The 23210-nt window shown below is 44.7% G+C and overlaps 1 protein-coding gene across 8 annotated transcripts in view; it reads right to left on the reverse strand.

Moving 5' to 3' along the window:
* Positions 1-12703, reverse strand: part of BCL11A (BAF chromatin remodeling complex subunit BCL11A) — a 100854-nt gene extending 88151 nt beyond the window's left edge. Inside the window, exons 1-3 of one of the 8 annotated variants that reach the window (XM_043603440.1) lie at positions 12648-12703; positions 11978-12159; positions 4719-5048 (exon numbers count right to left, since the gene is read on the reverse strand). In XM_043603440.1, the coding sequence (XP_043459375.1) occupies positions 4719-5048; positions 11978-12032 (385 nt within the window). In that variant the 5' untranslated portion in view covers positions 12033-12159; positions 12648-12703. Of the gene's footprint in view, positions 1-4718; positions 5049-8565; positions 8673-11977; positions 12564-12647 lie in introns of those variants that run through there. The other 7 variants (XM_043603441.1, XM_043603444.1, XM_043603442.1 and 4 more) reach the window with 7 other exon arrangements.
* Positions 12704-23210: the final 10507 nt, after the last annotated feature.

The following is a 23210-nucleotide window of genomic DNA, read 5'->3' on the forward strand; positions in this document are numbered from 1 at the left end:
TTTAAGAAATTACAGCACTGTTTTTTTTAAGATCTCACAGAATGAACACAGAGAATGGGAGGGAAACTTTCCCCCTCTGCTCCTGTTCTTGAAGTGAATACATATTTGTGTTTCCAATAAAAGGCCATTTTTACATTAACTGTCTGTAACAGCAGGAGACAGAAAAACTAACACAATCTCCACATCACACACAGGATGATCTTCATATCACGTGGCCCTATTCTCAAAACTATTATTTATAAAAGACAACTAGGAAAATGCACAATGCATCTTTTCTGTGTCACCGGAAGGGTAATGTCTGAAGAACTTTGAGATCTTTGGGAATCTTCCACATTTTAGACTTTTTTTTTTCCTTTTTGGCTTTCCGAAGTAAATTTAGCAGCCATGCGGGCCACTGTGTTTAATTAAGCTTTCAAAAGTCCTCTGACAATGCCAACAATTGTAAGACACTTCTGTGGCTCAATCATGCAATCACTGTGACAGTTCTATTTACAATTTGTCTTAGAGAGAGTTTCTCTGACATTGTACTTTGACAAAACATCCAAGCTGCCAGTTCACAACCTTTCTTGGTCTTATTTACAAATACAGCTTGTATATAGGACTCCCAGACTCATGAACATGAGTCTTTGGGTAGTGGCCTCACAAACACAGGCTCCCAGTGAAAATCCTAGATATATATAAGGAAACAATATTCTCTATTCTCTGCATACTGAAGGTAAATAAAATGTTCACCAGTATATTGGGGTTTTGTTTGTTTGTTTGTTGTTTTCTTTTTCAGCTGCCATGCTAAAAATTCACTTCAGAAGTCAGTGGTTTTTATTCAGAATCACACAAATAAAGAGAAATTAAAAATAAGTAGTCATATTAGGATACTATAATTTATAGTCTCATTTACAATTATACCATGAAGTACACAAATACATCCCCAATTCATGCTGAGTTAGGAAAGAATTAGAATGGGTACAAAAAGAAAAGGCAAGTTGATTTGCTAAGTTCCGAAAAGCATTAAGTATATTATACTTGATTTACCTTTAAGTAACATGCTGACATGTTTGTTTTTGAATTAGTATTTCCCCCTCCATTAGAGTAACTGTCTTATATATTTTTGTCTAGTTACGAAGTATATTGCCTAAGCAAATTAATTTTTAAATATCCTGATATAGATGTCTATGTTCATGATTTTAAGGAGAAAAAATATTATGTATCAATAGTAGTAGATCTGAGTACATTTTATAAGACTGGTCCTATTCTCCCCCATTCTCTTAAAAAGCTAACTTCACGACAGCCCAACCCTAATTTAAAGATTTCCATGTGTCACAAGCCAAAATCTCAAATCTGACATTGTGGGATAATATTTTTGGCCTTTTCTGTAAGTGAACAGCAGTTTCACATTCACTAATCTCTGATGAATATTTCCCCCATCATAAAAGATGAGACTACAAAACACAGCAACAGCCCTGTTAAAAGCCCTGACTGCCAGTCACAGGCTGCTGACATCTGATGGTGAGTATCTGACATAGAAATAGATGCACTGGGCCCCACACAATATGACCTGCTCATTTCCAGTTAAATTCATACTATGTCAATGGTTTCACTGGATCACAGCCACACAGTATTTTGAATATGTGAATGAAATGAAAAAAGCAACCTGATCAACACACACATGTACATGGGTGAAGTGCTGAAGCTCGTAACCATCTATACGCCAGGTAAAAAGAATCACCCTTTCCAAACCACACTCCTCTTCGTGCAGCCTATGTCCAGTCAAAATGCAGATCACTTTACTGAAGACTTAAAGAACACTACCTTATTCTCCTATTTGAAAGCCCCCAATGCTAAGCTTTATTTATCTCAAGAAAATCTGTCACTGTTTTATTCCTGCTTCCTGCCTATAAAATGGCACAGAACACACAGGGAGCTCAAATCCAACTTACATCACTTTAATAAAGCCTTTCCTACACAGTGCACTTAAATGACTACCTTTTATGTGGTTGCCAAACATATTCTTCTAGAGATTCATCAATAGATCTCTCTACTAATATGGAGCATTGCTTCGCCTTTCTTTTTGTGACACCACAATTCAAATATCTACTGGATGATTATTCTTTTTGTTTCCTTCCTCGCCATAAAAAGAAAAGCAGACTTGGAATTGTAAAAGCGTGCTTGAGAGAAATGGGCTGGTAGTGTGCACAGCCGTCTTCCAGAACTTCCCTTCAGAGACACCTGAGGGCCAGGGCATCTTAATTTATGTGCGATGGTAGAATGTTAATTTCACCATAGGAAACTCTTAATTCATTACTGTGAATTATGAGAAGTCATGATTCTAGTTACTGACATCTCGCTTTGAGATGTGACCACGCTATTTATGTCCAGCCAATTCCAGGGTGGGAACAGGTGATTAAACACAATGAAATGAATCAAGGCTTTGTAATTATTTGTGCATGAAAGGTTTACCTCACCTGGGTTGCTACATTTGTGCACCCATTGAATATCTTAGATATCTTATAACGCTTTTCATCTCAGTGAAATTATTTAGTATTAGCCTTCTAAAACATCCTTTAAATTTGCTTTCTTTTCTTTTTTCTTTCTTTTGTGTTTTGTTTTTGGCAGGGCAGGGAGGGGGTGCTTCTCTGGGCTCTGCTATTATACTGGGTCTTAGAAACAAAAAACCTTTATGACAACCAGAAGTTAAGGAAAATATCTTTTCTTTCTCTATGTACATTCACAACTATAATAGTAAAAAGCTATCACTATAGTGCCTTCCCCCCCACCCCCTTGCTTTTAGATTCCTCTTCTAAGTACAGAAGCACAGAATTTTGGAGCTGGTTAATCCGAGAGTGAATAACCTATTTGGGACCTCAGTAAGAAGTGTGGTTTTAATTCCTGCTTGACAGACACTGTGTTTTGTCTTTTAAACGAGCGGCCCGATATGTAAATACGATGTTACATCACGCAAGTGTTACTCCATATTTGGTGATTTAGAAAGGCTTTGGATCTCCGAAGACGACAAATCCCCTTCCGCTTGCTCTTGCTTCATTAATCATGCCTTACATTTTCCTTCCAGTCACAAGACAGCACATGGAAATGGTCACTGCCATTGCCTACTTGTGTGTGTGGTGGGGGGGATAAAATGTTAACCTACATGTCACATAAGCTAAATGCGGTGAATTCTAGAAAAATATTTTGTAAATGCAGCTTCCCTGGTACAGATTTCTCTTTTCACTAAAGGAAAAGTATCTGAGTGTTATTGCAGGAAGCATGGGGAAAAAAAAAAGAAAGAAAGAAAGAAAATGCCACGTTTGATTTTAATGATCAAATTCCAGAGGGGGCGGGAAGAAGAAATAATACGACATTTAATTCCCTCTGGACCACTGACCTACTACAGTTCAACTTTGTGGTCAAACGAGGTCAGAAAGACAAGTTCCAGTGAATCAATTGATTATATGCACTATCTTTCCTAAAACTGAATAAACCTTCTGCCTTTTGGGGGAGGGGGCAGGGGGAAATAGAAGAAAGGGAACCACCAGCAGGCTTAGCATTTTTGTCACCATAGACTCTACATTCACTTTGTCTTGTGTGTTAAATCACTCTGGTTTCACAAAAAAATGTCTTAAGGGTCACTATATCGTGTTGCTGCTTATCACTTAGGGTAAGGATTTAAGTCCCTCTGCTAGCCGTTAATTCCTTTTCCCATGAGCTGCTGAGAAACCCACACACCTAACTACCTCTCTGCTAAAATTAACCAAAGGAAGGAGAGCTGTTGAATATGTGTGTGTATTTTTCCAAGAGACTTTTTGCATTGTGTTATAGCTGAAACAGTGGAAGTCTGGACTGGACATTTGTAAGGGTGACATGTGGTTGTGTAAACCACAAACAAAATCAAGATACATCTGTCAAAACCACATCAGAGACAAGAGAGAGCACAGAGAAGCATTTATCATTTAGCTGAGGAGGCAGGCTGCAGGGAGCAGCCGTTCCTGTCAAACCAACCTTTTGAAATTTCCAACATGCCCTTAAACTTTTCGAGTAAGCATGTCTGTGCGCTTCAGCAACTGCCCTCTCTACTCTGGCCTGGCCAGTCGAAAATGGCATCTTAAAGTCAAGGTCACGGTGTCATCCCACCACGGGGCTGTGTTTAATTACAGCCCCATACGGGCTGACAGCCAATATGGATCCAAGGCGAGCCCTGAAGCTCAGTTAACTCTTTCTACCCAGTCCCAAACGCCCTGTCAGCCCACCCTCCTTCGCAGAAGCCTTGAGAACTAACAGCACCCCTAGGGAGGTCTGACCAGGTATTCTGACTCAAACAGGTCATTGGCCAAACTATAAAATGCCTGTATGGCCACTTCGCCTCTGACTTGTCACCATGGCTGGAAATGGACATTGGAAACAGGGCCAGGTATAGTAAGGTTCAACACTTAAAAATGAGAAGGGGAGAAAAAAAGGAAAGAAATTCAGCATCAACAGATCCAGAGAGAGGGTATCAGGTGTGTGTACCTATTCCACCTATATCTGACTCAGTGAAGTGGAAAATATTTATTTTTTTTGTGTTCTGGACATAAGCAATAGGAATGATTGTTTTAACATTACAGGGCTGTCGTGGACAGTCACATGGAGAAATACAGAAAGCTCTTCACCACTCCTGAGTGCTTGGCTACAGCACCTCTGAAAATGAAAAGAAAACATGCAAACAGCTTTTCTCCTTGCTTCTCATTTACCTGCTATGTGTTCCTGTTTGGGGCAAATTCCTCTAGATGACGTTGATAAACAATCGTCATCCTCTGGCGTGACCTGGATGCCAACCTCCACGGGATTGGATGCTTTTTTCATCTCGATTGGTGAAGGGGAAGGTGGCTTATCCACAGCTTTTTCTAAGCAGAGGCTGCCATTGCATTGTTTCCGTTTGTGCTCGATAAAAATAAGAATGTCCCCCAATGGGAAGTTCATCTGGCACTGCCCACACGTGAGGAGGTCATGGTCCCCTTCTGGAGCTCCCAAAGGGCCGTGGTCTGGTTCATCATCTGTAAGAATGGCTTCAAGAGGTTCGGCTGTGGTTGGAGAAACAAAAGCACAATTATTAGAGCACCAGAGAAGAGAGAGAAAGGGGAAATACATTCTCAACCCCACCCCATCCCACCACATTATATAAAGTGTTTCTAGCCTCCTTCATATAATACCCAGAAAATGTGAGCACCTAAAACATGTAAGGATATGGAGGTTATCAACAAGAAAGCAAATTTATCAATAAGGCAAATCATCATATATTTAAGGAAAACTATCTGACTCGCATAACTCCTGAGAAACCACACACACACACACACACACACACACACACACTATAAATTCTGTCTGGTTTTCGAGTTTAGAAACAATGTTGACTGTTAAGTAAATAGTTAACACAGGTGACATAAAGGAAGCTTAAATAATAACTACCCCCAAAACTGGTAAAAACATGGATTGAAACCAAATTTCTTTCTTTTTTCCTACAAAGTTGTCTATTGTGCCAAAGAATAAAAGAAGAGGTAAATAAACACACACACCCTTTGTGTCAGTGTATATACTTCGAAGTATACAGAGACTTAGCTTCGTAAATTAGAAAGCTACTATATCACACACAAAATGTGCCACATTTACACTGCCATAATAAGCAAACGACTGCATTCACCTGTGAAACGGATCTAAATAATAATCATAACGTAGCATAATTCATACTGCCAAAAACCTTTCTGATCTCACTCTCAGTAGTGCCACAAAATCAAAGAAATACCAAATTCACTGGCAATTCTTCCCAGACACATTAGCTAAATGGGATACTTTTGAGTACTTAAGAAAATAAGCCAATTAGTCATTTTTTCATTCTGAAGAAAGGAATGCCTAAAATATTCTAAACATGTTTGCACTTGGTGGCTCCCATCACATAAAAATCAGAATGGTCAAGCAAATGCCACATCTCAGAACAAGGCTGAGAAGTCCTTTCTTTAGACTTGAAATACTTCGCCTAATGTTGTCAAAGTTGACTAATTTTCTGAATGAGCTCCAAAACGCTTCATTATGGGACTATTTCTACACACATAATCACCAGCGGATGGTATAACAAGGTAGATATGTCTTTCATTCCCGTTTCCTTTTTTTTTTAACTTTGCACCAAAATACTCTAGCGTCTCATTTAAACAGCTTCTATGATTTTTTAACCTTCCAAAGGGGAAAAAAGAGTTGGTAAGTATTTGCTCCTGAAACTGTATGCTTACCCTATCAAAAAAAAAAAAAAATCACAAAATACAAAACACATCCAGGATGCTGCCAGTTAATAAAACTGAAGCAGAAAATGTACAAGTCTTAAACAGTTAATCAGTCTGACCTTCTTTAGCAAGCTGCCAATTTCACATTTAATGAACTTAAAGCCACAGAGAATCAAAAAATAGATTTTAATTTGAGTGTAGAATATTGGAACCGATTTTGATAAAGTGCAAAAATCCAGTGAACTCAGGTTAAATTTATTTCAACCCTACCCAGGCTGAATATTGAGGGGGAAGATCTGGAGTAACTCCCAGATGTGCTGGGTGAAATAATATTGAGAGAGCCCTGCCTAGCTGCACCTGTGCTCAAGTAGGACATGTCATAATTTCTAGCCTCTGGTACTCCTCCTAATTTAACATAAGGTCACCACAGGAATATGAAGGTTATATTCCCACTAATAAAGACAGCAAGGTAAGCACTTATGTTTCTTTGCCCAACAGACTGACCAAAAGATAAATACAAAAAACACATGCATGCTTTTCAAATAAAATGACACAAATGGAAGTGCTTTTGCATTATGCCTCTGTGTCATTTTTCTCCTACATTTGCTTTCATTTTGACCAAGTGAGGCACTGAATAGGGAAGTCATCCTCCAAGATCCCTGCTATTTGAATTAAGGATTTTTAAGTATACATTGACAAATGTGGCTTTTTGTTGTTGTTCAGCATTAACTGCAAGTTCTGAGGGTTACAGATTAAAGAAAGATTCAGGAATAATATTTTGTTTCATTAAAGTTAGTACTACGTAGAACCTTTGCAAAAAAAAAAGAACCAAAAAACATTTTTTAAACTCCACCATTAAGATTCATTTTTTTTGTTTGTTTGTTTTTTCATCCCCAAGGCCTGACATATTCTGAAAGTGGAAATATTATTTAGGAGCAAAAGGAAATATTCTCCTAGGTAGCAAATAGTTAAAGGTAATGCGGTACAAAACAGACTTGGTTAAAGTCTTCTAAATGTAGTGACTGAACTGATTTACAATCAAAACCAGGAAATGAAGTGGTAATTCAGAGGTTGCTGATTACACCTCCACATTTCACCTAATTAATTTTATAGGAGGCAAAGTTCTTGAAAATAACAAGATGATCAAATGTACAGATATAAAACCTGTAACCTCAACATTTTCTATGCTCTTAACGTAAATTATTGCTAATTAACAAGAATTATATCCTAATGTATGAAATACGTCTAACATCGGGCTTCTTGCAAAACATTTGGCTAGTAATGTTCAGAGAAATATCAAAAGGTGTTTATTATTGCTGCTATATTATTAAAAATAAGACGAAGTGGGGCACAAAGAAAATATGAAAATACAATTCTCTTGGTGTAGTCTACTGATTTGCATTGACATCTTTTCTCAGTGGTAATCAACATTTCCTTTCTGGGCATCTGTTAATTTCTCTGTATTTTAATGCAAATTCCTCTTTCCCTAAAAACATTCCTAACCTCAGCCATTTTACCCCCTCCCTCAATTCAACTCCATCCTCCTTCGCCCCCACAATACCAACGTTTCTAAGCTCCGGCCTAAACCTCCCGCTACAAAGCGGGGAGTCCAGGATTGAAGTGGAAGGGAGTGGGCAAATAATCATAATAATTAGCCACGAATTCTCTACAAGAGGAGAAAAATAGAAAATAAAATGCTTCTGCGTTCAAACAGCAAGACAGACTGGAACGTCTCAATGCCCCAGCGGCTGACTGAGATCTCCTTCCTCTCTGCAGTTGCAAAGGAATAAATTTAAAGAAGAAAAAAAAAAGCTCAAGAAGAAATGTAGGGAAGAAGCGAGGGAAAGGAAGGCTGTTGGGGGAGGGGAAAAGGAGCTATGCCTTCAACTTTGCTTTCCAAGTCCTTCCTTTTGATTGTCTTAACAGGGTAAGGAAGCAAACCGAGTCAGAAACGCAGAGAGGAAAAGCAAAGAAACAAAAGCGAAGGCTAAGGCTACAGGCCCGGGGCCCGGGGCCCGGTGGGGGCGGGCTTTGCAGAAAGTGAAGTTGGGCGCCGGGACTCGGGCACAAAGCGAGCAGCTCGCTGGCTGCAGCCTCCGGCCGCGCTTGCTGCAAACACGTGCAGCGGCGACTGCCGGGCCGTGGGGCCCGGGCCAGGCCGGGAGGCAACGGGCAGCCAGGGGCCCCGACTGCCGCCTCCACCCGCGGTCCAGCCCGGCCTCAAGGTGACAACCGTTCCCTGGCCCCGCCAGTTGGAGAAATGGGAAGTGAGGCTGGGAAAACTCGGTTGGTTAACCTGGTGCAGTCTCGGTATCCTCACACACACCTCAAGCGCGGGCCCTGAAATTCATTCTGTGTCCCCAGGCTCACACTTTTTACTTTGGGGGATCTCTGCAAATGCGTTTCCCCCGCAATTCCGGGCACGAGTGTGCGCAGCGCCGCGGCGGCTGCGGTTATTCATTATTAATGACGCTGCTAGCCCGCATCATTATGATGATAACTATTACTATTGTTGTGATTTCGGGCTCCGAGGCGAGAGCTGCGGGAGGCGGGGGAGCCAGGGGTCGGGCTGTAGAGCCGCTGTGCAAGCCCAACGTAGCCGCCGTTGTCCGTGCTTTGCGCTGGGGTGTGGGGGTGGAAGAAGTGAACCCGAAGACCAAGTGCAAACTTGCTGGATCCCGCCCTTTGGCCTTGCCTCGAAGGCAGAGAGTGCGTACCCCCCTTTTCCCCCTACCAAAAATGCCCGCCCCGAAAGAAAGCGAAAACTGCACCCCACTCCGCGCCCGGCGCACGGGATTGTCGGCCGCGCTCCCGAGCGCTTCTCCGCAGCCCCAGCCAGAAGCATTTTTGAAGTCAAAATGAAGAACAAAGACATAAGGGGTGATGGGGGGAGAAAGGGAATTCTGCCTAACCGTCCGTTTCCCCCACCCCCACCCTCGCAAAGCTCGTCCCTCCCCGGCCGAGAAACGCAAAGCAGGGAGTGGGGGAGGCTCTGGTACAGGTTCAAGTTCGCTGAGCTTTCTTGATCTTGTTCTGCCTCCTAGCGACCGAATGGCTCATTCAGCCTAAGAAGCGGAGGATTGGGGGGGAGGGGGGTCCTGAACACCGGAATGGCTCCCGCCCCCTCTGCGCACCCAGAAAATGAGAAAGAACTGGCCCTTGAACCCCCTCCATACTACTCCCTTAACCCAAAGCCCGCACTGAAACTGGGATAGAGGCCAGCTAAACCCACCCAGCCTGGAACGTCCCGAGGTGGACCCGGGGTGGGTGGGGGATAGGGGAGCAGCCTGGACTGCACGCCTCAGTCCGTCCTTTGAGCCCCCACTGCATCCTTCCGAAGAAGGTTCCGGCTTTCCCGAGTCCTGCGAACACTGCCCTTCCTTCCCGCCGGTACCTGGCCGGGCTGTAACTTCACACCGCCGCACGCCGCGTCTGCTCCGCATCCGGCGCGGCCGGGGGAGTGGGGGGCGGGGGAGAGCGGCGAGGGAGGGATCCGCGGGGGTGGGGAGAGGGAGGGCCCCGCAACGTGCCGGGGCGGGGGGAGCTTCCGAAGTGTGTGACAAGTTCCAGAGCCCAGTGAAAAATTCAACTCCTTATGCGCACCCCCCCAACCCTTTAATAAATACAGAACTGGGTATAGACGGTGTTTTAAAATTACATCAAAATTTAAAATAAGGGTCACGAATGAGGAGGGGAAGGGATGTGGGCCCTCTCACGCCTTTCTTTCCCTTGCTGCCAAACTTTCCTAAGTGCCCACCGCCCGCCTTCCCAGACGCACTCGGTTAGCCAGGACACAGTAACCCACCCACCACCTCATAAAGATTCAAAAGGACCACCGCCCCCCCCCCGACCCCCGACCGAGCCAGACCCGGGTTAGAGGGCAGAAACTCAAGGGTGGGGTGCAAGGAGTACCAGGATCCAGCACTCCCAAAACACACAGTCGCACATACTGCTCCCTTGCTCACCTCCCCACCCCACCCCCACCCCTCCCAATTCACCCCCCACCTGGCCTGGCAAGGCTCGGGAGGCGGGGGATAGTGGCCAGACCGGGTGGGAGGGGGTCAAGGAAAGCACGTGGTGACCTCCCCAAGGTCCGGCGCGGTGGACAAGAATGTCGGGGGGGGGGGCGGGGGAGGGGGAAACAGACGCGCTTTTTCAGTTGCTTTACAAAATAAAAATGCTTCGCAAAGCTGAGTTTCTCCCCAGCCGATTTCGAAGTCTGGTGGGCTGGGAGGAGGTCTGGGTATTGTGCTGGGGGCGAAAATGGACTGTGGACCCGGCTGGCGCGGAGTCGCGGCACGGCCTGCCGCTGTGCCGGCGGGCAGGCGGCTGGCGCGGGGTGGGCGATCCTGGGCAGGGCGGGGGCGCGGCGAGGCCCGGCGAGGCCCCGGCGAGGCCCGGCCGCCGCCGCCGCCCGCTCCCGGGCTGCCGCGCCGCGCTCGGTCCTCTGTCTGTTTGTTGGCAGGAGGCTCCCGCACACGCGGTGCTTGTAAACATTCAGACACGAGATTTTTCCCAATCAAAATCCACTTCCACTTTTTTTGAAAATCTTCCAAAAAATAGTAAGAGGAGGGAGTTCCTCGCTCCCTCTCCATGCCGCCGGCGCTCTAAGTTTGCAACTAAAGAGGTTTTGGGGAAGGGGGTAATTGTATTTTTCCTCCTCTAATAGAGATTGAGATTTTTGCAGGGGGGGTGGGGGAGTCAAAGAGGAGAGCGTTGCAGAAAACGGCTGGCCGAGCGTTCGGCTTCTGTTTTGGGGCAAGAAAATTTTTACATCCTCTTGCCTTGTTTTATTTTTATTTTTTATTTTATTTTATTTTTCACGTCTTCTCGCCGCCACTTGAGGTTCGGCTGGGAGGGGCGGGCAGCGGGAACCCAGGCGACAGCGGCCCGAGCGCCCTCCCTCCATCTCCCGCTCGCCCCGGGCCCTTGCTCCTGCCCTTCGGCGGCGGCGGCGCGGAAGGGCAAGCGCGAGGAGCCGGCACAAAAGGCAGCGGGACAAACACCCACCTCGGGCCGGAACAAAAGGCAACAGCGCCGGCGGAGGCTCTGGTCCTTCGCGGTCGCCAGGCTCTCCCAGGCGCCGCGGCCCCTCTCCACACTCTGCAGACTCCAGAGCGCCGGGGGGCCCCCTCCCACAATCCCACTTTCTCACTATTGTGGAGATGACTACTTTCTTCCTAGTGCACACTTGACCGTGGGCGCGCCGCTGTCCGAGGGCCATTCTCACCTCTTTTTTCCCTGGGAATTGTTTTTTTGGCTTGGGCTCCCTCCTCCCGCCCCGTTTTCCTTCCTTCGGTGAGTGGAAGCAACCCCCCTTTTCCCCTCCAGTTCCCTCCCCTAGGTTTGCAAGAGAGTTGTTCGCATCCATAGCATTGTTCATTATTTTGCAAAATTGGAGGGGAAATCATTGCGTTCCTTTTCTAAAAGCGAAATAAAGCAGCGGAAAGCATGAAAGAGGAGGAGTCAAATTTTTGTAAATTAAATAAAAATAAAAGGTGCGTGCTATCCCAAAAGTGTACGTACGGCTGTGGTTCGGGATAGGATGAGGTTTGTTTTTTGTTTGTTTGTTTGTTTTTTCTCCCTTTAAGCTCTTTTCTCCCGACTCTCGGAGGTTCATCTAGTGAAAAAATTAAAAAATGCATGCACACACCCCTCTCTCCCCCTCGCTCTTACTTCTCGTCCTGCGCGCTCTCGTGATTATTAATAATTATTATTACTATTATTGGGTTACTTACGCGAGAATTCCCGTTTGCTTAAGTGCTGGGGTTTGCCTTGCTTACGGCGAGACATGGTGGGCTGCGGGGCGGGCGGGCGGCGGCGGCGGCGGCGGCGGCGGCGGGCGGACGACGGCTCGGTTCACATCGGGAGAGCCGGGTTAGAAAGAAGGAGACTCCAGAGAAAATATCTTCATCAGTGCCTTTTGACATCCAAAATAAATTAGAAATAATACAAAGATGGCGCAGGGAAGATGAATTGTGGGAGAGCCGTCATGGCTTTTTTTTTTTTAAGCAAAAAAAAAAAAAGAGAGAGAGAGAGAGAGGAGAGAGAGATAGAGGGGGAGAGAGAGAGAGAGAGAGAGAGAGAGATGAAAAAAATGGCAAAAGCCCCCCTGAGCTGCAAGTTCAAGTGCGGACGTGACGTCCCTGCGAACTTGAACGTCAGGAGTCTGGATGGACAGAGACACACAAAACATGGGCAGGGCGAGCAGGAGAGAAGGGGAGGAGGGAAGGGGAAGCTCACACCAATGGACACACATCAGGGGCTGGACATGAAAAAGAGACCAGGACAAGCCAATGGCCAGTGCGGGGCGGGGGAGGTGCGGGGCGGGGGGCTCCGCAGACGCCAGACGCGGCCCCCGGGGGAGGGGCGGGCGGAGGGGAGGGGGCGCTGGGGCCGCAGGCTCACCAGTGGCCGCAGCGAGCGCCGTGGCGGCAGCGTGGCCGGGAGAGAAGAAAGGGGTGGCGGGGGGGGGGGGGGAGCAAGACGTGCGCCCTGCTCCCCCCCGGACGCAGACCCTAAAATGAAAGATTACTTAAAAAAAAAAAAAAAAGACAAGAGTGTACAGCAAGACTGCAGCCCGGGTCCGGGGAAGCGCGGGCGGAGGGAAGCCAGGTAGAGTTGCTCCCGGACACCCTCCTCCGTGCGCACACCCACTTCCCCTCACCGCCGCGCCACGGCCGCGCTCGCTCTCCGCGTGCGGATGCCCGGGGCCGTAGTGAAAGCCCTGAGCCCGCGGCTGCGCTCGGGAAACTTTGCCTGAGGAGAAGATAGCAAAGAAAAATCACCCGAAGTTGAGAGCTAAGCCTCCAAGTTACAGCTCCGCAGCCGGAGAGGGGAGGCGGGAGGGAGCGCGCGGCAAAACGGAGTCCAGCCCAAGTTTGGAGGGTTACGGGTCCGGAAAGGCAGCTCTGGGGCCTCCCGCGGCCGGGGTAGCCTGGAGAGAGGGAGCAAGGGCGAGGGAAGAGGCCCCGGCCAGAGGGCACCCCTAAGGCCGAGCGGGGGCGGGGGGGTGGGTGCTGGGATCTGAGCACCCTGGCAAGTGATTGCCAACTGGAAGCACGGAGTCTAGGCCCCCCAGGGTGGCGGAGACAGAGGCCAAGGAATAAAGAACGAGGAGCCAGACTCGGGGACGTTCCAGTCCCCAGAGGGGATTACCGGGGCCCGGGGCGAGGAAGGCGCCGAGGCGTCCACCTCACCGAGCGGCCGCGGGCCAGAGGACAAAGCATGGGCAGTCCCGAGAGTTCCAGTCCCTGGGAACGTGCTCCCGGCGCCGCGGGAGGTCCTCGAGCCAGGTCCCAGGGATGGACACACCCCCTCCCACTCCAGAGCAACTGCTAGAGCAAAGAGGAATGGAAAGAAAAATGTTTCTTACAGGCAGGACACAACTATTCCTGTGCTGTTACCCGGGGGAAGAAAATGGGGATTGGAGAGACAGCCACTGGTTCGCAGGAGCAGCGGGGAGACCACGGTGGTGGGGTGACTACCCTGGGTCAACGCCGTGCTGCTCAGGCGCCCAGAGCCAAGGCATACACCCTAGAGTCTGCAGGTCCCTCTGGCCTTTCCACAGACGTTCCCGGGAAATTAAGGAAGACCTGTTGGAAATAAACCCCTGTCTCTTTAATGCACACACGCGCTCTCGCGCGCACACACGCGCGCGCGCGAGCGCGCGCGCGCGTGCTGCCGCTGTCAAAAAGCGGGCTTCACTCTGGCGTGGGATACTTTCAGTTTTACGTAAAATGTACAGCAACAGCACCCCCTGCGATTGGAAAGTTTATTCAGAAATGTGTCTGCAAAGTCCCCCGGCGTCTCCCGCCTCCCAGCCTCCCCGCCTGCCTGCGCCACCCTGTAGCCTCAGCAGCCGCCGCCGCCGCCGCCGAGGAGCCAGAGCTGCGATTCCAAATCCGGAAGGGCAGGGGGGGCTGGGGTTGGGGGGGTGGGAGAAACAAATGGACTCAAGTCCAAGGAAGGCGTGGGGGGTGTAGGGTGGAGGCGGGTCGCTGTGGCCCGCGAGACTCGGAGCTGCAGGTGGACGTGTGTGAGTGTGTGTCTGCAGAGCAAGGAGCCTTCCTTCCCTTTCCTCCAAGCGGCTCCACAACCCCTCGCGTTTTCTCTTTCCCCCTCCTCAGTCTAAGGGACGTCGTTTCTGTAAATTCACCCACCCGGCTGGGGGCTTTATTGTTTTAAGCTAAAGCCCCCGGCTTGCAAGCGCGCACCCACCTCCCTGCCGCGCAGGCAAACGGCTGTTTATTCTCGTGTTGTCTTAGTAAAGTTTCAAACCTATTGGAAAATGACTGGCTTGCCTGGCTCGGCGAAGCTTCGGGCCCCACTAAGGAAGAAAGGGAGGGTTTGATGTTCAAGATTAGGAGAGATGTGTGCTGAACTGGGTTTGCGTAAATGTGTTTTGTTGTTATTGTTCCCCTCCAGCTTAGGGGTAGGGGGGAGGCATTCAAATCCTGTTTAAGAAGCAGGAAGATTCACTTGCAGTAAAGCTCTGTAGTGTGTGCGTTACACCATTTCCCCTTTTTCATGAGTTCTTCAGAGCAGGTCGGCATCTCCCACTACTGTCTTTTTTTTTTTTTTTTTAATCTTTTTAAACTAGCTTTAGAGCGACCAAAAGAGTGTCATTACAAGAGACAGGGGGTGCGTAGAAATGAATGGTTGGAGGGAAGGCGAAGAGAGGGAAGAAGAAAGTGCAACTGGGAGGTCTTTGAAAAATAAATAAATAAGATAAAAGCCTCATCAGGTAACAATAGTGAGTCAGATTCTTTCGGAACCGAGTTTTCACATTTAAATATTTCCCCCATCCATCCATCCATCCATCCATGAAAGTCTATATATAGAGAAGGTATATAAATGGGCGAATGTGTGTTGCGGAAATATATATGTATGATTTATATATAATGGTGTGTATAAAGCTTTTCAGGGTTGGCTGTAGTGTAAAAAGTAATGACTTTATTACCTCTGAAAGGTTCTGTGGTTCACATTTAACAGTCTTCTGAATTACAATTCATTACACAATTGTGTGCTCTCTAAAACCGGCACCCCATCAGGGCCGCTATCTGTGGTTATTTCCAATAAATAACTGGCAACATTTTATTGATTTTCTTTTTTAAAAAAATCATAGGAAATTAAGCACTTAGTTACAAGTAGGTCTGCTATGTTATTGCACTTGTTTCAGATTCCAGGGGGTTCCTTCCGAAACCACATCTTAAAACATACATTAAAAACCCAGTTTTGCAGCTGCTTTCTCTGGGTGCCAGTGGAGAGGTAAGCAGCGACGTTTCCACCATTAACATATATTTAATTCCACCATCATAAAATGCCCAGAGTGAAATAGGAACTGCCCTCCGCTCCCGCCCCTCCCCCAGCCTGATTTCACCCAGTCCAGAAAACCTGGGCTATGTATTGGCATTTGATCCCTCCTCGTCGCGCACCCCCACTGCTGGTCCCTTGTGCTCGCCCCTACGAGTGATGCCCCCTCCCTCTTTGCTGCTGGATGCTCGCTAAAGAGCCCAAAAGTGGGGGGTGGGGTGGGGAAGGGTTTGTATGCGTGTTTAAAGAAAGAAAAATGTATTGTTTTAAGAGGTTTAAAAATATTACATAAGTATTGATTAATGATGCAGGTGGTTTTGTAGAGGGGTGAAAGTTCACTTTAAACGCGCACACTTGGATACACAATAAGTATATTTACCTTTACCAAAGTGGCTTTAAGAAAGTAATAAATTATGACAACGTTAAAATTATTTTCTGGCCGTTCAGTTAACTTCATTTGGAGCTGTGGAATCTTTGCTAATTATGCTCCGTGAGCTCTTTCCCAAACCTTTGGTGACGACACTGAATGTAAACTCCAGGGCAACAGACGACCCCTCCTCTCCCCTCCTCCCCCTTTTTATCTTGCCCGCGGAGGAGACTCCCCAGGACTTCCTGCAGTATATATTCTGCCTCTGATCTCCGTACTTAATAGCCAAGTCCTGGTTTATGCTTTATAATGTGTTGACAAGTTTTCTAACAGACTTTCTGAAATAATGCACATATATTCACGTCGGTTAGAAACCCACCGTATTTTTAGAGTCGAGTAGATCTATACCCTAATGCAGTGAGAGAGTGTAAATCATAGAGGATTTCATAGTCCTTTCAGTAGTTTTCGGTATGAAGTATGAGCCGCGTGGCCTCCAGACGTAACCTTTTAGAAAAAAAGACAGTGCTTTTATTTTATGGTGTAAAGTGCTTTTAGCTTCAGGGCTCAGAACGTGAATGTGGTCAACAAACAGCTCCAAGAGAGAGACTTAATACAGTCCCAGCCCTCGTGCCGAGGATCGCCTGGCGCGGGGAACTCGGGCTGAGCTGGAGAATGAAGGGTTAAAAGGTCTGTCTCATTGGAAACTACAAGATTAAAATAAAATACTCACTCTCTGCCTTTAGGGGGAAACACCTTTATAGGCTTAAAGATAAATAAATGAATGACTGAATGAATGGTTAAAAAATTGTTACAATCAGTTCCACCTTGCTTTTGATTTTCCTTTTTTTTCTTTCTTCCTTTTCTTTTTTTTTTTTTTTTTGTTTGCTTTTTTCTTTTCTTTCTTTTTTTTTTTTTTTTTTTTTTTTTTTTTTTTTTTTTTTTTGGCCTAATAGCCATTCAGAAAATAGAGAATGGGCAGTCATCTTCATAAAAATAAAACTTGGGCTTAGATTCAATATTTGGCATAGGTTTTACATTTGGGGTTCTTGAGGGTGGGAGTGCTAGGGTGTCCTTAAGACAAAGGAAAAATTAATTTTAAAAAAATGAAGGGAGTTGTGTGTGAGAAAGAGGGTGGGCCTTAAGTGGGCCCCCTAAATTGAAAGGTGAGAAGAAGGACCACTGATCCCTCCTCTCCCCAGCCTCCCTCAGCCCCCACCTCCCTATAACATTTCTTCCTCCTCTACTGCCAGTGTGATCCAGAGCCTAGGACCTAAGGAGGCCTCCCCGCCCCCCCCCCCCCCCCCCCCAGGACTGTGTCTATACCTTATGCAAAGGCAAACATTCCCCAGGGAGGTTCCTGGGGGAGCAGTTAGTCTGGTATTTCTCCAGAGGCTCCCTGGGCCTTTAGCTGGCTGGCAGGCAGGCTACTTCATATACCTGGATGTTTCTGTCCAAAAAAAGAAAAAGAAGAAAGAAAGAAAGAAAGAAAGAAAGAAAGAAAGAGAAAGAAAGAGAGATAAAGAAAGAAAGAAGAAGGAAGGAAGAAAGAAGGAGGGAAAGAGGGACTAATGAAGGAATGGAGAAAGGGAAGAAAAGAAGGAAAAAGCTGAATCTGCTCTAAATAAGTCTATACTTGCCTCCAGACTGGGTTGCTGTGTGCTGAGTCAATAATGTATGGGTAGGGGGAAGCAGTCTCACCATTTAAGCAAGAAGCCCTTTGGAAGACAAGTTCTGGTTAGAACACTGCTAGGTAAAATACTCAGTTTAGCTCCCAAACGTTGGCATCGAAGACACATAGGTGTTGGGCAATAAAGCCAGTCCAATGTACTGCAATGGAAGCATACTAGTTCCACAGTATGTGAATACACAGTATTTCAATACCCAGTGCACAGTAGATGCTCCATTAATGGTTTTTGAGCGAATAAGTGAATAAATCCTATTACCACGTAAATGAAACCAACATAACCATTCAAATTCTACTAGTTTCCCCCAGAGACCAGTAAGGCTTTCATCAGGCAACCCTATTGTAAGAGCTAATTTTAGCCTAAAAGTGATTCCCACCAAAGATGGTGAGTTCAAAAAGATTATCCCAAATGTTAGAGCAACTGAAAAATTAAGAGTACTAATGCAAGATATTTCCATCATCTCCAGCAGCCTACATTATCAGATATCTTCCAAATAAACGAATGTCAGGAATCCAATATCAAAAGATTCACTTTTTAACATTGCTTTTTGGATATGAACATATCCAGTTTCCCAAATGAGAGCACTTTTAAAGGAAAAAATACAATCAAAACGACCAAAAATTAAAAGTATCTCAAACTTAATTCTCTGCCACCCTCTGAATCTTCTGCTTTTAACAAGGGAATAATTTTTTTCAGTACATGTTTTTCACACCCAATCACAAAAACAAGCTTCACCTATTGGCTTCTTTTGGCAGGGGGAGGGGTAAATAAGAGGAAAAGCAACATATCACACACACACACACACACACACACACACACACACACATGCCACATCTGGTCTGACATTTTGTACAGCAAGTTTCAGCCCAATGTGATTTAAAACAATGTGAGTTAAAAACCTCTTAAAATTTGGGTTTATAATGGAAACGCTGACAGACTCTTAATTATAGCGGCCCTGCCAGACACTGCTATAATGAAATAGTTGTGCTTTCATTACTATAGAGGCACTATAGTTAAGGGTCTGTCAGTGTTTCTATTATAAACCTCAAGTTTAAGAGGTTTATAACTTGGGCTATTTAAATGGCACTGGGTGGAATTCAACTTATCAGTCCAGATGTGAAGTTGTTTTATAAAAGACAGAATAACTCAGCTGAGAAAGCTTTTGGAGAACAAACTCTCTCTCTCTCTCTCTCTCTCTCTCTCTCTCTCTTCCCTCCCCTTCCTTCCCCCCATCCCCACTCCTTTCCTCTTATCCTCCCTGTCTTCCTTACAGAACATCACAGAAATGATTTTTAGTGGTTTCAGATGGTCTTATTGCCAACTTCTAGCTATGAGTTCACTATCTAAAAGGAAATTTTATAGGTAGTTAGTCCTTTATTTGGACAAGTAGTCTTTGTTGTTCTAATAAGTTATTATTTTATTATCCTAGAATATGCATACAAAGAGAGAGGGGGAGGGAGGAAGAGAGAAATGGAAAGAAACAAAATTCAGACTATATGTCAAGGAATGTTGCAGCCTCATATACATACACAGATATATATATATTCTAAGTCACATTCTGATAAAAAGTATAAATTTACCAAAAGGAAATAAAGCACCTCTATCTTTACCTAGTCTATCTACTCCGTGGTAAAAAATAAAAGAGGTATTAACATCTTATTTCAGAAAGTTGTAGTCTTCCTGCTATCGCTTGGTTTGCTCAGAAAGTCACAGCAAGCATGGTACAGTCAGCATTGAACTACCCAAGGACTACATACACACAAATCACTAAATATTTCTCTGCCTGACGTTGTTCACAGATAGATGAAGAATGTACCTTGGATTATCTAATGGACCAGAGTTTTGCAATATGTTTTATTAACCTGATATGCCACCAATATAATATGTCATTAATGTTTGTTGGTGAGGATGTGGCTGATAAGGAAAACAAGGACGGTGGCGGTAATAGAGGCAATGGTAGTGGGGTGGAGGTTAGGGGGGTTGAGATGGCAGTGATAAACACAGGAGTGGGATATAGGGGTGAATATGTCCATGAGAGGGCAGTAAAAACAGGACGAAAGATGAAAGTGGAAAGCTCAAACCCTTGCTTCTCCAATCCTTCTTGTTTTAGCCATTCCATAAGAGACAGGTGGTAGATGAGTTCAAGTGGAGTTTTCAAATACGTGCTCCCCTGTGCCCTTGCCACACACACACCAAGATGTGGCCATGGCTGGGTGTTGTTGGAGACAGGAAGATCACTGACTTCATACAGGAAGACCCACGAAGCACTGTGCAGCCACCATATCTCCATTTAGAAACCTTTTCTCTTCCAGAAGAAGAGCAGCAGTTCATTTTCTCTGTTCTCTCTTACGGAAATCAGATCACCAAACCAGCCCATCATATACCATTATGGCCTTGACAATTCTCATTTCACAATAGTTTTACTTGGTCTTCTCTGGCATTAGTTGGGTGACAAAAGAGAAGTAGTCATCAAGACATGTCACCAGGCTCAAGTTCCTTTTTTGCCAATCTCTCATAAACCCCACAAACGCCTAGCCCCACGACCTCTCCAGATGTGTGCCAACCATTCCCAGAGATCACCAAATAGCTGGGACTATTCTGGTCCTTTTTCCAGAAACGAAGACACCTTCTTCTTCTGATAGTTAATCATAAGTATTTGTTTTTGCTGCCAAATTCAGCAAAGGGAACTTTTCTGGTAGAAAATGCCTATTCTTATTTCATCTTTCTTTGGCAGCTTGGTGGAGGATAAACAAATCTCTCTAGTCTTCCATTCCTGCTTGTACACAGTTTGCCTGTTTTCTCTCTCTTTCTCTTAAAAAAAAAATCCTTTGCACAAGGTCAGTTATCTAAACCTCCAGGTTCCTATAAAAGGAAGAATCTGGTCCCAAGAATTGTTATTCTTTCTTTGTTTATGGAGCACCGCACTGAGCAGTCATGAGACATGATTCCTGCTCTTATATGGCTTTTATTTTTAAGGCACTAGGATGCACGTCCACAGGCACAAGCATATCACATAAAGTTCACAAGTCACACGTGCCAGAGCCATCCTGATGCACACTATTTTCCTTGCTTTCTATAGCCCTGGCTTCACTATTCTGATTTGAATAATTCTAAGCCTTTAGCAAGGACCTGGTTTCAGGGAACATTGCTCTGGTCACTTCTGACACAAGAATTTTTACTTTCTAGAAAAAGAAACTTGGTTTCCCATAAATAAGAATGGTAAATAATAAGGTTTGGTCCTGAACATCTGTGATAATCTATTGTTTTCAGTTTTATGATGTTATTAAATAGTTACTTTTGAGAAGTGAGTTTTCTGTACTACATTTGTTTTGTAGGCAATATTATAGACTATTTCTAGCATGCATTTGTGAATGTAGCCTTTTTAAAATGATGCTATTTCACTTCCTTAATGCATAGTGGACATTTAATACATTTGTTGAACCAAGGAGTGAATTCCACAGATGCACTTTCAGTTGCTGCTGCAGATGAAAAAGATTCAAGTATTTGGGTCTGCTCACTAATAAATATGCATACAGTGGAAAATCATATTATTTCACCTATTAAATAGTTAAGAAGTACAGGCCATTTGCACTACTATCTGACACATTATAAACCGCGAGCCCATTTGTATCAGGTGGAAACAATTGCATGTCTCTCCGTGTATATTTCATTTAATAACTTATGTCATAAAAACCACCACCACTACCTGACTCAAGTCCTGGGTTGTCAGTGCTTAGAGGGCAGAACTTCTGCCATTTTCATCATTCCCCCTCTCCCCACCCCCCCACCCCCCGGCCCTTAGCACAGAGTAGGACCTTAGGAAAATGTCTGGTCCAGGAACAAAGACTTACAAAGTAGACCGCTTAGATTTTCAGGAACTTCAAAATCTCTTCTACCATAAATTCAAATGTCTTCTTTATCATTCTCAGTTCTCAGATTTTGAAATGCAATAAAATATTCAAACAGCTCAAATCCAAGTGCTTTATAACACAGAGTAACTCTGAGAGATTAATTCTGGAGCCTGATTCTCAAATACTACCTTCTTCAAATATCAAGACCTGTTCTAGCTGGTTCTTATTTGAAGGAGGCAAGGCTCATAGAGACTTATACTGGCATCCGCCCTACTACTTCTTACAAACAGTGATTTCTGTGGCCTTGCTCAGAAATATCAGCATGTGCTCTTAAAAGAAGATGGAAAAAGAATCACGGCCCTCTCCTCGACATATTGAATCTTGAACTCCAAGCTTAATTAGTAGGAGAAAACACAAGATTAGTGGATTTTCAAAATAAACGCCCTCTCGGACTCTGAGCACGAGGGGGGGAAAGCATATATATTATATTATTAATTATTTGAATATTAATTATTTGGATATTAAGCCCATAAATGAGTTTGCTAAAGATTATAGCTCTTTTGCATGTGTTGATTTAAAGATTCTAGAACATTTAAAATATGCTCATTTTAAAGCATATGTTTTGCAGGAAGTCAACTCTTCTTCATGGGAACTTGCAAGTTTCAATTTTTTCTTTTATTTTAGCATAAATAAATCAAACTGAAAAGCAGCCGCAAACCAAAGAGGAACTACTTTTTTTAAAAATTGGTATAACTTTAGTTTTACTAACATCTTTAGAATTCCAAGCTGGATTGTTTTACTTCCACTGGTCTTCACATTGAAGTGTTTCAATCTCTTTAAAATTAACGTGACAAAGAGAACACTTTTAAGCTGAGTCCAGGCTTGTGTTTTCAGCTAGTGTACCCTCAGTAAGACTGACATGATATCTCATTCATAGAAACGTTCAAAGTGAATACACTTCTGACAACACTAAGAAGTTGTGATTCATTACTTCCAATTTTTAAACATTGTAGAAGGAAGACACTTACCACTGTGGGAGCCGAGAGGGGCAAAAGAGCCATGATTTTCAGGTGGTAGCTTTTCTTCATTTTTTAGAGACAAGGGATTGACCAGCAGCAAGTAAATAAATATGAATCCTGAGATCTATATTTTTTTCAGCATAATACCAAATGCTTAAACATTGTGGATACACTTGCACTGAAATAATAAGATGATGGCGGTAATTATTTTAATGAGAATTTCCCTACCCAGAATAACAAACAGATATATCGCCTAATGTGGCACTGAAAGGTAGTACATAAGTAGACATACTGCTGTGGTGACTAATGTGTGATAAGAGAATCCTTCTGCTCACAGTTTGGACATTTATGTCACCACGTATTATTGATAGCACATATTATTTTTACTACATGGTGTCTTTATTATGTAAAGTCTAATTGCAGGAAAAATTATTTTCATCCCCTAGATTTTGTTAGGCACTTCCATAGGAAAAGACGGGCTACAGAGGAGGCTGTGGATGGTGGAGTTCTGCCATCACTAAGGAGGTTTGCTAAGGACTGCAGTAATGGTTTAGGAGCCCTGTACACTGGCCTTTTAAGAGGGAAGGAAATTAAGCAGAATACACTCATGATAAAATAAGGATGAGGCCCTGATGAAGATACATGGAAACTGAACAACTCAGAATTAAAGTCTCAGCCTCCATATTCCTGTGTTCAGGTATTGCCAGCTGAGGAGTGCAGGAAATCTCTTCCTG

Source organism: Prionailurus bengalensis, chromosome A3 (genome assembly GCF_016509475.1).
Source record: "Prionailurus bengalensis isolate Pbe53 chromosome A3, Fcat_Pben_1.1_paternal_pri, whole genome shotgun sequence".
NCBI lineage: Eukaryota > Metazoa > Chordata > Mammalia > Carnivora > Felidae > Prionailurus > Prionailurus bengalensis.